This window comes from Cynoglossus semilaevis, chromosome 2 (assembly GCF_000523025.1).
Source record: "Cynoglossus semilaevis isolate Cse_v1.0 chromosome 2, Cse_v1.0, whole genome shotgun sequence".
Taxonomy (NCBI): domain Eukaryota; kingdom Metazoa; phylum Chordata; class Actinopteri; order Pleuronectiformes; family Cynoglossidae; genus Cynoglossus; species Cynoglossus semilaevis.
This window is the reverse complement of record NC_024308.1, coordinates 13,549,284-13,563,140: the sequence shown is the minus strand read 5'-3', so window position 1 is coordinate 13,563,140 and position 13,857 is coordinate 13,549,284. Positions and strand designations below refer to the sequence as shown.

The 13,857-nt window shown below is 38.0% G+C and overlaps 2 protein-coding genes across 2 annotated transcripts in view; both read right to left on the bottom strand.

Annotated features, from left to right (window-relative positions):
- Positions 1-13,857, bottom strand: part of LOC103399890 (1-phosphatidylinositol 4,5-bisphosphate phosphodiesterase gamma-1-like) — a 784,699-nt gene that overhangs the window by 517,470 nt on the left and 253,372 nt on the right.
- The window catches only part of LOC103399875 (capon-like protein), a 107,643-nt gene continuing 96,717 nt past the window's right edge, over positions 2,932-13,857 (bottom strand). Inside the window, 3 exon segments of the mRNA XM_008338514.3 lie at positions 2,932-6,753; positions 8,097-8,221; positions 8,581-8,777. Coding sequence (XP_008336736.1) covers positions 6,075-6,753; positions 8,097-8,221; positions 8,581-8,777 — 1,001 coding nt within the window. The 3' untranslated portion in view covers positions 2,932-6,074.

The window sequence follows — 13,857 nt, the reverse complement described above, 5'->3', positions numbered from 1 at the left end:
AAAAAATCGCACATGCCCGGGGGGGAAATTACTCTTCTTCACGCCTTTCTACTGCAACTTGCACAGACCAAAAACAAAGCAACACACAGGTGTTGTGTAACTTTGTTATCAGTCCGTTTGAATTCCACTTAACTATAGTTCCGGCATATTATCGTCTGACAGTTTTAATTAAACGTTCCGATTAATTAGCCGTAACGCAATTAATTGTGATATGGAGTAATCTTGGCATCTCTGCGACGGACAGGATTAATAATAAGACAACCAGAGGGTTAAAGGTTAATGTGGGGCACTTTGGAGATGAAGTTATAGGAGAGGTGGAGTGTGAATATATCTGATAGAAGACATTGGAGATGGAATCACCAGGAAGGAGGAGAAGAGCAAGACCTCAGAGAAGGGGGTTTGTGGGTGTCTTAGCAGAGGGGGCCGGAGATTGGACCTCAGGAGCCATAGGTTGAAGATATCTGGTCAAGAAGATAAAAAGAACATGAAGACAGATGCAGGGTGGTATACAGACATCATAATAAACATCAAATATACACTGCAAAGACATGGTGGTGGTGGTGGTGGGTGGTGGTGGTTGGGGAGGGGGGATGTCTTCTCCTTTTGATCATTGCCCTGGAAGCTCATCTGCAGCAGCTCTGTGAGTCTGATTGTTGGGCTGATCCTCATCCATGTCTCTGTCTATTGTTCATACAGCAGCACTGAGACATAAATAACACCTAACTGAGGAGCATGATAATGAGACTGGATCTGTTCATTACTCTGAAAGAACAAGTCCAGACAGGGTCTTTTAAAGAAGTGTTACAGTCTGACGTCTCTGCACCAGTGCCCAGACACCGTCACACACCATCATCTCCACACACTCGACATGCATTAAGGTGCTGTTTGAAAACCAGAACAGGTGAAAAGAACCTTTGACACCATGCAGTATTTGACTTTTATTTATAAGGTTTAAGAATTCTAAATATAATTTCCCACTTGTGTGGAATTCTTAGAGCTTTTACAATACATTCAAGTTAATAAAGTGTTCTATATTCTTTAAGAGAGTTTGGAAAATATCTTAAATGACGGTACTCACAAATATCCATTCACTCACCATCATTATTTTTTCAGTCAGTGAAATGCTGGAAAACACAAATCTGGGGACCTGGAGACGGATTCAATCAATTATTTCAGAGCTGGAAATTAAACAACATTAGTAAGAAAATTGACTCTATGTTCTATCAGGACCTCCTTCATTTATCTATTCCTTTCTGGGAGCAGACTAGTTGGAGTCAATACCAGCAGTAATCTGATGAGGGCAGGATTACACCTAGCACGGTTAGTCAGTCCATCATTGGGCCACATGTAAAGACAGATAAACATTCACACTCACATTCACACTGTTGGTCAAGTTAGAGTGTCCACTTTACTTCATCTGCATGTTTTGGACCAAATGTCCCAGGGACCGGTTCTGGTCCACAGACCAGGGATTGGGGATCCTGTTCTAAATTACACCCTGTCACAGTGGACCTGAGCAGTTAAATTAGAACTGTTGGATGACAAGTCTCAGACTTGCTTAATTATCCTGCACAGAGACGTTTGGATTTGTTTGTACAGAATGAATAAATGAATCATTTTTGAATTATTGAACAACAACAAGTAGCGGCCTGTGTGTCTGATCTAATTAGTCCTGGTGTTGGCACCACTGACGCAGTGGAGGTTTCATACTGCAGTCATTTTCAAACGTGAAGACTTGGGTCTGTTTGGATTCCTGAAAGGGTCGGTGAAAATAAAATAACACACCCACATTTATCGACTCACGAGGACAAGGAAGTCAGGGATTTCGCAGAATGAGGACAAACATGTATGAATTAAACATCACAGGATTCCTGTCACTGCTGTTTCTCCATGCTAAGAACAGACAGACATCTATCAGAGCCTTCACGCACAGGAACTAGTCTGTGCTGAAGACTTGAAGGGGAAAAAAAAGCTAGTTAAAGTGACAAAGACATCAGTGCTACTTTAAGAGGAAGTTTGCCGACAGTGGGAGGCTGGTTGTCATCACCACAGGAATGAGACGACGGAAAGACATAAGAGCCAGGATGTGCCCAGAATAAATGTAGAGATGCTTTGTCTTCACGCAGAGGAAGAAAACTGTCACATTATACTTTAAAAAATGCAAATAAAAAAGGGAAATGAGACCTGGGCTGGGATTTGGGAGGCAGAGTGTCGTGTATGAAATTCCCGATTCAGACTGTGTGTGATTTTTTTTCATCTAGACTTATATAAGAAACAATGCTACACTATCTAGTTCAAAGCTATGAAAGACATGCATGAGGACAGCAAGAAAAATGTGAGCTGTGCAGTCAGATTGACTGATGGGTTCTTGTTTACAAAGGTTCTATGAAACAGCTGGGTTACAGAAAACACAATGTTCGTTCATCAGACTAGGAGTGAAATGGAGGGAGACATGAGAAGATCTCACACAGAACTGGGTCCAGATGGAGTTCTGGACCGTGTTTTGGAAAAAGAACGTTGGAGGACCAGGTAAAGAAAAAGAACAATCTTTTGTAGAAACAAGGTGAGGTTTAGGGCAGTGATGGTGGGACATAGATTACTTAGAAGATCAGACTGGTATTTGGTGATGCAGTGTAAGAGCTGCGTAGAAAATGAACCATCAGGAACAGTTAAGCGGTTGCAGCAACATCATTCTGAAGTTCCTGGCAACAAACAGTGGAGGCACTGCTGCACCTCCAGACTGTTCTTCAAGATCTCTGAGACTAAAGAGACATCTCACTTTGGGGTTTGCCTCCAAAAGTCTGACCACGTCAGGATTCATCATTGACTGTGTGTCATGTGACCACACGCACACACATACGTACAAAATCTGTGAGAATAAAAATGAAACAATTTGAAACACAAAATGAAGCAACAAAGGCATATCACGGCCAATTTCCAGTTTTCTTTAAAGATTACAGACCCATTACATTCTCATCTCATTAAAAAAATAACACATTAGAAAAATACAAGTCAATGAATCATTTTGATTTCTGTAACATATATCCTATATATATATATATATACATATATATATATATATATATATAAATCAGAGTGAGAATCAGAGAGAAAAATGAACCCACATTTCCATTTGTGCCACCTTTTCCGAAGCCATCGCGTGCAGTGTTCGTCATCCTTCATTCACAATTAATAACAACAGAACAAGATTCAACAAAAAGAAAAAAAAAATTGTTTACTTTCATTAGAAGCTGCAGCAGCGACAGAATCAGACTCAGCCGGGATAATAAAATATATCAGTTTCCTTCATTTGTTAGACCCACAGCCATTTGCATAATAAAAGATACATTTCATAAAATATACAAAGCGATTCCTTCATTATAAAAAAAAAATACAAAAGTAAAGTAATCAAAGTTAGTGGTTTTTTATGAAGTGTTTTATAACTTTGTGCAGCTGATCTGACTGCAGAGAAAAAAAATCAAGACTTTTTCCCAACGGCCTCACGGCCACTCAGCGTCTCCTAATATGAGAAACTGTCCTCACTTAGTGTGTGTTTGTGTGTGTGTTATTATCATGCTGTAACTAAAATTTTTCAGACCAAAAATCTTCACAGCCACCAAAACCAGATCCACACGAGTCAGAATCTTGTTTATATAAATTAAAGGATAAAAATGTGAATCATAGTTTTAGTTAGGTGTTAATTGATCAGGTATAGGGTTAATAATAATTAGGTAAACTGATAGTGAAAAGTTCTGAGCCATTCTCACCGACAGGAACTTTGACTTTGGCCCTAAACTAACAGACCGTTTGTTAAATTAATGTAAAAAAAAAAAATGTTTGAATTATAAAAAATGTCAAATCGTTCCAACTCCAGTAATGTTAATATGTCAATATGCATTTGCATATATATGTATATATATATGTTTATACATACATATGTATCTGTAGTTTTAGTTATATAATATATATACATACACAAATATACATATAGTGTATACAAGATATATATAATCCCACATATATATTCACATATATACACATATAAATGTACAATTTAAGTTAAGAATTCTGAGTTGGTCTTTTTGGTATTTTTATAATTAAACTACAATATTATTTTCTACAGAATGCCACAATTATATGTATCGCTTGTACTGCTTGAAGAATGCATTACATTTTTACAATTTTTCTTAGGATATTAGAAATATTTATTTGCTGAATGATGTTGCTTCATGTTTTGGTCTGTGAAAGATCTGATCTGATATCAGTTACAGCCTGGAAATGAAGTGACCTTTGGGAACACTGGGTCAGACAAGGAGACATGAGACGGGGAACAAAGCTTCTTTTCTCTGACAGTCCAGCTCCACATTCCTCTCATTCTGCTGGGCACGGCCTGACCTCAGCTACAGCCCTGTCTGTGTCCGTTGGGGATGTTTTTGTCCCACTTGGTTTTGGAGGTCAGGAAATCCTGATAAGGACAGAGTTGTTGGCTCCAGCTGAGGGTTTGAGATCCGTGCATGTGTTCCTTCTCTACAGAAGGTGAATCGCAGATGCTCAGATTACAGTGTTAGAAAAAACCAAAGATCTAGCTGCTGACACGGACGAGGACGATCCAAAAACAACAGGTTGTTTTCCGTAAATGTCGCTGCTCAGTCTTTTAGATTTTCTATTAAAACAAAATTAATCAAAAATACTTTGGTGCTCTGTTTTTTTCATCACTGGAAGATGTACAAAACCCCCCACAAACATTTCCAGCTGAACTGCTAAAGTATTCATTTGGTCTGTCACTTCATTTCTATATTCATAAATAAAAAACTGTTTTATTTTCTGCTTATGAAAACCTTATGACACATTTTGCTTTACACCTATTCAAAAACATTTTCTCGGTCTCTTCTTCCACATGCCATCTACAGCATTTATCTTGATATTCCATCTCATTTAGGAACAATAGAAAATGTCCACTTCAGTTCAGTTAGTCAAAAGTTTGTCTCCCGTCTCAAGGACACCACAATTTAAAAAAAACACAAATCAACCTGAATCTATTAATAATGTATTTATATTGACTGGAAAATTGGTGCATACCACATTTTATCAAGGAGTTCATGTTGCATTGTATTTGTCATGATATATACAGTATATACATTTTTAATAAGGGCAGAATTTGGACATTTTGGTCTTGATCATTTTAAATCATGGTCAGAAAGACAGTCCATGATCCTTGGGCTGAATCAGAATCAGAGTCCACACATAAATGTTTAATGTTTATGAGTTTGGAAAGGTCAGAGTCCACCCCACAGTCAAACACTGAATTGGTGTCGGAGTGAACTAAGACCCTTCTTTATTTTATTCCAGGATCTAAGGGAATAAAGCTTAAATATTAATGAGGTTCAGGTTCAAACGACTTCCTCGTTCAGACAGAAATGACACCTCTCACGACAACTCTTGTACCAACTGGACTCAAAGTGAACTTTTCCCTTTGAACCTCCTCTGTCCTCACACGTCCTCAACCATTCATCTCTTCACACTTGTTTCCTTTCCTTCTCCTTCTTAGTCTTACTTCTGTTTTAAGCACGTTTTCGTTTGACGTTATCATTTACATAGTGGTTCAAAAATAGCAGCTTTTCTAAGGGATGGGTTTATAACAATCAGTTACACTGTTTGGATTAAAATCTAAAAGCTTTAAAATATATGAACACTGTGGATGGAAATAAAAATATTTTCTATCTCATGTAAAGACATATTTGAATAAAAACATTTACATTCATTTCATTTTTTGCTCATGTTTCAGACAAAGCACATGACTGATATGTCATAACAAATAAAAGAAGATAAAAGCACTGAGATTATCAGAATTTCTGAAGGTCTGATTTTTTTTTTTTACTTTAAATTTTAAGACCATAATTGTGATCTTCTAATTCTAGAAAAACTTAAACTCTAAAATGTTAAAAAGCAAGACGTTTCTGGCCTCCTTGTGGCTACTAAAGTTCTTTGTTCCCTTTTTTTAATATTATTTGCAGCTCATTGAAAAAAGAATTATTAGACTAGAAAGCCTTGTTTGTGGACCAGATGTTTGTTTTCTACTCAAACGACAGCAGATCAGGGTGGGGCTCTGCGTCCTCATTGCTCACTGTGTTTCCTTTACTGCAGGGGGCGCCGTTACCCAGCAGGACGTCTTCACCCAAACTGATTCGACAGGGCGTTTTTCCAGGGCAGGGTGTGGAGGCGAGCCGAGAATCTGGACCTGTGGCCTTCTGCCAGATGTCGCAGGGTTTGGCTCTGGGCTCCAGCAGAGGAGGATCTTTGTTGATGAGGTCCGGCACCGAGAGCTGCAGCTGAGGCTGAGGTTCTTCCTGGTCTCCACCAGTCCCCCTGTCACCTGTTCCATCTTCTCCACCTGTCTCTTCAGCCTCCTTAGTGGTGCAGCCTGTCAGCTCAGGATGAGCCGGTGCTGTCTTCTCCGTGTCATCCGATGGAAAATTGATGTCTGCTGACTTCTCTGCCTCCATCCTTATTATCTTCTCCTCCATCTCCTCCACCTCCTTGTCCTCCTGGTGCTGCTGCTCCTCCTGGATGATCAGAGGTGTCTTTCCAGGTGAAGAGAGGAACGACGAGGAGTCTGCAGGTTCCGGGGAGGAGACCACAGGATCAGAGGAGATCATCATGTCCTGCGTTGTCTTCAGGGCTCGGGGAAGGCGCTTCTTCCCCGTTGGTGGTGGAGGGTCCAGACGGGGGAAGGTGTCAAAAGAGGAGATGTGACTGAAAAAAACAAACAAAAATCATCAGAGTGGGAATTACACTCAGGAAGTTCCATTTATTTAAGTTGATGGGGACAGAGACAGATGTAAACAGTGTTGTAATGGATGAAGAATATAAAATCCTTTATGGTCATTTTGAAAGTTTGAATTTTTACTGTTTGTAACTTTATAATTTTCAACACAATTCCAGTGAATTTTCCCATGAAAAAAACATAAACCTGACAAAGTCAGATTTTTTTTTTAGAAAATAAGTTCAACACTATTCATATACGTCAAAGAACAAAGGCTAAATACATTAATGTAACAGAATCAAATTATAATCTGCAGTTTAACCTCTGCATGATATCATTTTATTTTTGGTTATATTTAATTTAATTTATATAAATATGGCTTTAGTCAAGTCAGAAGAGTAGACGCTGCCCTCTTGTGGCCATAAATGATATGATGTAGAATTTTTATATACAAGTCGTTTAAAAATATATAATTTGCAGGACCAACTGAAGTTGATGTATAACGGGAAAACGACAGGGATGTTATTTCATATTGATTAATAAGAGATTATATTCTTAATGAGAGCAGCAGCACGGTTTTAAATCCACCTCCTCCCACCTCCTGTATAATTATGATAGCAATAATTACATGCAATTAAAAGTGTTTACACAAACACGCTAATTTCTCAAGCTGTTCACTGCACCGACGGGAGAATTACCACCATAAATATCATCCCATAGTGGCAACAATTACAGCTGTGACATCCTTCACTGGAGCCGGAGGCGACGCAGAGGCAACATTAAAAAAGTGCTGGGCTGCAGAAAATCAGCAGAGGAACTATTTTCTTTTCTTTTTGTTTGTTACATAAAAAGGTCAAAACTTATTAACAGTTTGAATAATGTGATATTTCATACACAAGTTATGGCATATAATACGTAGAATCTCACTTTCAGGATGAGGAATAGTTTTATTTACTTTGAAAACATCTGTTTGTGATTTGTTCTGATTCTACTGAAGAAATAACTGATCTGTACTTAAATAAAAAACAATTTTAGATGCATTAAAAATGACATTAAAGAACCAGAGATCAGATTTAAATTAAATATTTTAAATATCTATGGGAGATTGATGAAGTTGACTCCCATCTAATCTCACAGTAATAATAACCATCACTTATTCAAAACAGAATTTTAAAAAATTAGGCAAAAATATAAGGCTCCATCACAAGGCCACCAACACAAATTATATATATATATATATATATATATTTTGTAGAACTTTATGACAAAATATATTTATGGTGAGTCTGAAATGTACCATTACAAACAAATGCACACATGCACACACACACACCTGTTGCCAGTGGTTTGGTTGACTTGGTCCATGCGACTCCAAATAGCCCCCACGTTTTTGTTGACCTCGGTGACACCAATGTCCCCGAGATGGTTAGTCTCCTTTCGCCTCAACAAATCGTTGACCTGAAAGGAAGGAAGTTAGACAGGAAGTAGAATAGAAGAAGATATTTGATTATGTTTTCTTTATCACACCTGAAAAGACAAAACCCCAAACTAAGTTCTAAGGTGAGTTTAAAATAAAGTCTTAAATATTATTATAATAATAATATTAATTTGAATTGATTGAAATTAAACAATATCTTAATAATGAACAAAACAGCAATTAAACAGTTTTTTTAGCAGCCTATGGTAAGTGCCCCGTGTTCAACAACACGACGAAGTTCGAAGTACTTCTACTTTTAATCGAGTCCATCAGAAAAACCACTGTGAAAAGTTTTTTGCTGCAAAACTCAATTTTCCATTCCTGTGTGTGAGGTACTGACCTTTGCCCCCACAGCTTTACCCAGGTTAATGGCATTTTTCAGTCTCTGCTGGCCTCCAGACGATGTCGAGTCCACACCGCCGGAGCCCAGGTTTGGATTGACTGAGGCTGGGGAGCGCCGAGCCGAGGGCTGAGCTGGCCTGGAAATCTGAGGACTCTGCTGCTGAGCAACGGAGTTCTCAAACATACTCTGATCAACTGGTAAAAAAAGGAGAGAAGTGAAGAAAAATGTGTAAATACACAGCAGGATTCAGCTACACACAACATGAAGGGGGAGCTGACATCAGTGGGATGTTTTCAGGGACGATGAGATGCAGAAGTCGACGAAGATGAAAGATCCCTTGATATCGTCAACGTGTTCCCGTCTTTCTCATCACTAAAAACAGAACACCTCCCGCCTGTTCCTTTAAACTCTGCTGTAAACGCTGAACCTGCACATGTGGAGCAACAGAAGGGAGGTTTATTGCTACAAAGTTGGAGCCATTTGTTATTTTACCTTCTGTCTCAGTTTAAATTTATCACCAAGGCTGTGAATCCATGCAGAATTAAGTTTTCAGATTTGGGCAAAAAAAATTTTTAGTGCAACTTTACAAAAGATTTATTTTCTGTTATGATTCACCTTCACAGAACACAGATGTCAAGACTTTTTTGGACCACCAGCATGGAAGGAAACTTTTTTTAATAACAGAAAATTTCTGTACTTTTGTCTTAATTCATTTTTAAATAACGTGTTGCCTTTTTGACAGCATGGTAAAATATTAACCCTGGGCCTCAGGTTTCTTTTTCTTTTTTTATATCGTGTCCCTTATTAAAGGCTGGGTTATGTGCCAGACCATCCACATTGTTAGCCACAAACAAACAACGTTTTTAAACATGATCAGACAGCAGGATCGTTGGGCCTGGACCTTCTGTCATGTATGAATTCATGAATCACCTGTGAAACCTCGGCTTTGATGGCACACATTTAAACATTAATCCCATATGTTACATACACAGGAATGGAGTGAAGAAAAATGTCTTGAGAAATCACACAACATGCAGGGGTCAAGGGGTCAAAGCAGTGAAACGGTGAGTCGTGCACATAGTAATAAATAAAACAGAACGTAAAAAAGCTGCAGGGCAAAAAAAAAAAAAAAATCATGAATCAATCTGAAATCTAGGGTACAACATGATGTTCTTACCTCTTAGGCAGAAATGTTTCTCAGAATGCATTAAATGAGACATAAAAAAAAGAGAGTTCAGATCATTTTACCAGAAGAGGTGAATTATTGAGCTGACTTCGCTTTGACCCATACATCATGAAGGGAAATTAAAGGTAGGAGCCTGGAACAGAATGTTTCATATTCAGCAGGTCCATCATCCAGATAAATAGAGAGCAGGTATCATCATGTGACATCAGATAGAAGCACAACAGCAGCTACGTTGATGAAAGCCAAACACTGATGCCTGGGCTTCACTTACTGTTCCAATCTAGACATCTACAAAAGCAATTCAGCTCGGAGTGGAGCACGATATGATCCCAAATTACTACTTCAAGGAAATATGAGATATGAGAGGAACAGACACAAAGATATTATTTGCTTGGCATCAAGCTGAGACCCACTCTCAGCCGGTTGTCGTGTTGCAAATCGATTTACTACGGGAAAGAGGAGCACGGAGATACCGCAGAAAAGACCTCCTCCAGTTGACCGAACTGTAGGAAAAGATCCATTTAACTGGACGTGTAAGGAGCTGCATGTTGGACTTCTTGTCAGTCAGTCAGTCTCTAAATACCTGACTAAACAGTCGTCACATTAACCTTCGCTGTTCATTTACCATTTCACCCATTATCTGTCAGACTGTGTCATTTTAGTCATTTTATTATATATTTTATCTTTAAAAAGTAGCTCAATATTGAGAGATTATAGTGAGATTACACTATACTTCACTATAATCTCCAGAGCTACCAAATTAAACACCTTATTAATCCAGTGATGCCTTTGTGGTTCCAGGAAATGTCGCATTGAAGCACTTCACTTCAAATCTACTACCAAGAGTCACATGATCAGCCTTTGACTTTTTGTCTTACTTGAAACAATCCTTTTACATTCTGTGTGAAGCAACATTGTGTCAATGATTCGTCTCAGCAGGTATATGATACCAGTGGCTGCTGTCAGTGTCAGCGACAGTTAGAACCATTACCTTACAGTGCTCAGTATTTGTATTCGAACAGTTTAAAACTTTGTTCAGTCTGCTACTTCACTGCCAAGGTCACTCATGTGTATCTGTAACTGTACAACAAGGTCATCAAGTGCTCCTAGGATCGATGGTGTCCCATTACAGAGGCTATAAAAACCCCCTCATTTATTCTGCAGGACAATGAGCCGACATATTCTCCTGTCTTTAACCCCTGATGGAGACATAATGGCTGGATATTGAAATGCTGGACCCTCAGCGGAGGGCTCTGTGAAGGGCACTGGAAAGGAAAGAAGCCTCACACGGTGCTCCATAGAATGAATAATTCAAGAGATTTAATGTTTTACACTTTTACTGTGAACCTGTCTAGAAACCTGCTGTTGAGTCCAGGTGTCTTAGCCTCGCTCTCACTTCCAAAAAAGATGTGATTTAATCTGTCTTACTATTTCTGTGAATTTCAGTGATGGATTGTCTAAACCCAAAACCTCTCCAGTGAAAATCCATGTCACAACCCTAACCCACTTCAAAAACTTCAGTGGAGCACTAAATGAGTGTGGTGTGTGCTGAGGTGTTGACAATATATTCTTTATATATTTTTGTATTTTTCTGAAGTTTGACGAATTTCTTATGCAGACAGTTTCCCACAAATTAAACTCGGGAAGTTTGATAATATCAGCCAACCGATTATATCGGCAGATATTAGCATATTATATAATATATGTAAGAATCGTTATTGTTTTTGCTCCAATAGTAAAAACCCAATAACACAATGCCTCTTTTATAAATAGCTTTGGGATTAACCCGCTGTATATTAAAGTGAACGTCACTAGATGGCAGCATTGCAGCTCATTTAATTAATCTCATAGTAATACATAAATAAATATTACCAGGTCTATATCCGTATCGGTTGATATTGGAAATGGAAATTAAGCGTTTGGACAATATTGGCATATCGAATATGGGCAGAAAGTTAATATCAGACATCTTTAAATAAAACTAAACCATAAATGTCTCAGTATTTTTACACGTGTTAGCATGTTGAGCTAACTTTGGTTGAGTCTGTGATGAGACCATATATATATATATATATATACATATACATATATATATATATTTATGTGTATATTTATTTAATACAGACAGCATTTTAAATAAATAAAGGTGGTCAATTTCAGCTTTAGTGTATTAGCAGGTGACAAGTTCAGACTGGAGCACAATCCTCCAGAGAAACTCTTGCATGAGATGTCACCACATCAGGGTGGGTGGACCAGGACAGGTCATTGGTGACACATTCAGGAAAGTTAATATTTGCCAATGACAGAGTGATTTATTCACCATGACAGTGGCCTTAGGTGATTGTCATGGCGGCAAGAATTTTGATCATGTGGAAAATGTGATGCGATTGTGAGACAGTGTCCAGTTGTCAAACTTTTAAGACTTTTAAACAAGTGGCTGTGGCTACAAACCGTTCAGGGAAATATTTTGTTGTTGAATGTGATTACTGATGCCACACAGTGGTGGTGGGGGGTTAGTGCTGTGACAAAATGACTGGTTCAGTGAAACCTGTGATTTTTCTTCTGGTGACAGCACTCTAAACCAGACCATGCAGACGACACCTGTAAAGGATAATACACATAGAAAAAATAAATGTTCAGCTCCTGATCCCTTGGGGGGGCCTGTCCCCTATTTTGGGACCCACTGTGCTAGTAGCAGTGACACCATCAATGCTTCCATTGGCTTTATGTCTGTACAGTATAGTGCCAGTACATCAGTCCAAACAGCTCACTTCCTGTTTCTTCAACAATCCCAGACTACAGTATATCTGCCCTTTTGACCTCCTAACTTTGCCTCAGTTCCCCTGAGTATTTGGCTTTCTCAGCCCCCTGGTGCCACAGCCTGGAAACTGCAGTGTCCAGACCGAAGTAAAAATGCTGCAGCTGAGGGAATTCACTCAAGAAAAGTAAAAAAACTAAGCCAGAGAAAGTAAATTTGTGGAGATGCTTTAACCTGTTTAATTCGCTGCCGGCCAGCAGGGGGCCATCAGCGTGCGTTTCATTGTCTTTTAATTACAAACAGACCTTCTGAAACAATTATTGTTCATGAACGCTGAGCTGATAATTTTTTTTTTTTGTAATTCTCTACGAGCTGCAGTGAATTAACAGCTTTAATTAAACACCAGCTGAGGAGAAAAGGCTGTTGTTGTTGTTGTTTTGTTTTTTTTCTTCCAAACACATCTCTTTGTGATATGCAGTTAAATTCTAATCGTCTCTCCACACGACTTTAGTCACTCTGTGAACTCCGGGGAAATGAGAGTGGAAAGAAAATCAGAATGAGAAGCAGAGCAGTAAAATCAGACATTTACTGGGCACCAAGTAAAATGGTCACCACTATTAAGGCTGAGCGATCGCAGCACTACCACTCACTCACAGGCAAGTGGTGAGAAGGATTTGGAATGATCATGTGACTGTCAACAAAATTGGAAAATCTGCCCGAAAACAATGGGAATACTTTAGTGTGATTATAGTTCATAAAATAGAAGGTTCTGGAGAAGAATAGAAGTAAAACTGCAGTAACAGTAAACCTAGAGGTTCAATTTTAATATTGAAAACAACATTTTTAGAATTGAGTGTATTTATAGTAAATGTTTATAGAAATATTCACTACATTTTATTTTTATTATTATTACAGTTTTATGAAACAATTTTCCTCAGGTTCTGGAGATTTTAAAAAAATAGGTATTGTTTAATTTTGTAAATGTAATAATTATTTAACAATTTGTTTATTTATAACAGGAAATGTTTTTTATAATGGGCAAATTTTTAATATTGTTTTCAGTTGTTTGAAAAATGTTTCTCCTGTTTTCCCAATGATCTATATTAAATTATTTTAATGATTTTAATTCTTCAGTTCATCTGTGCTATATCACCAGTTGTTTTCTGATTCAGTTTCGAGTATGTATCAATTTTCAGTTGTTTTATTTTTAAATGCAATGCATTAAATTGGCCAAACTTTTTGTATAAATCTCCACAAACACAGTCCTTATATCACACCGTTTACACACAAACACAAACAAAATAAAATGGCATTTCTCCCACAAAAATAT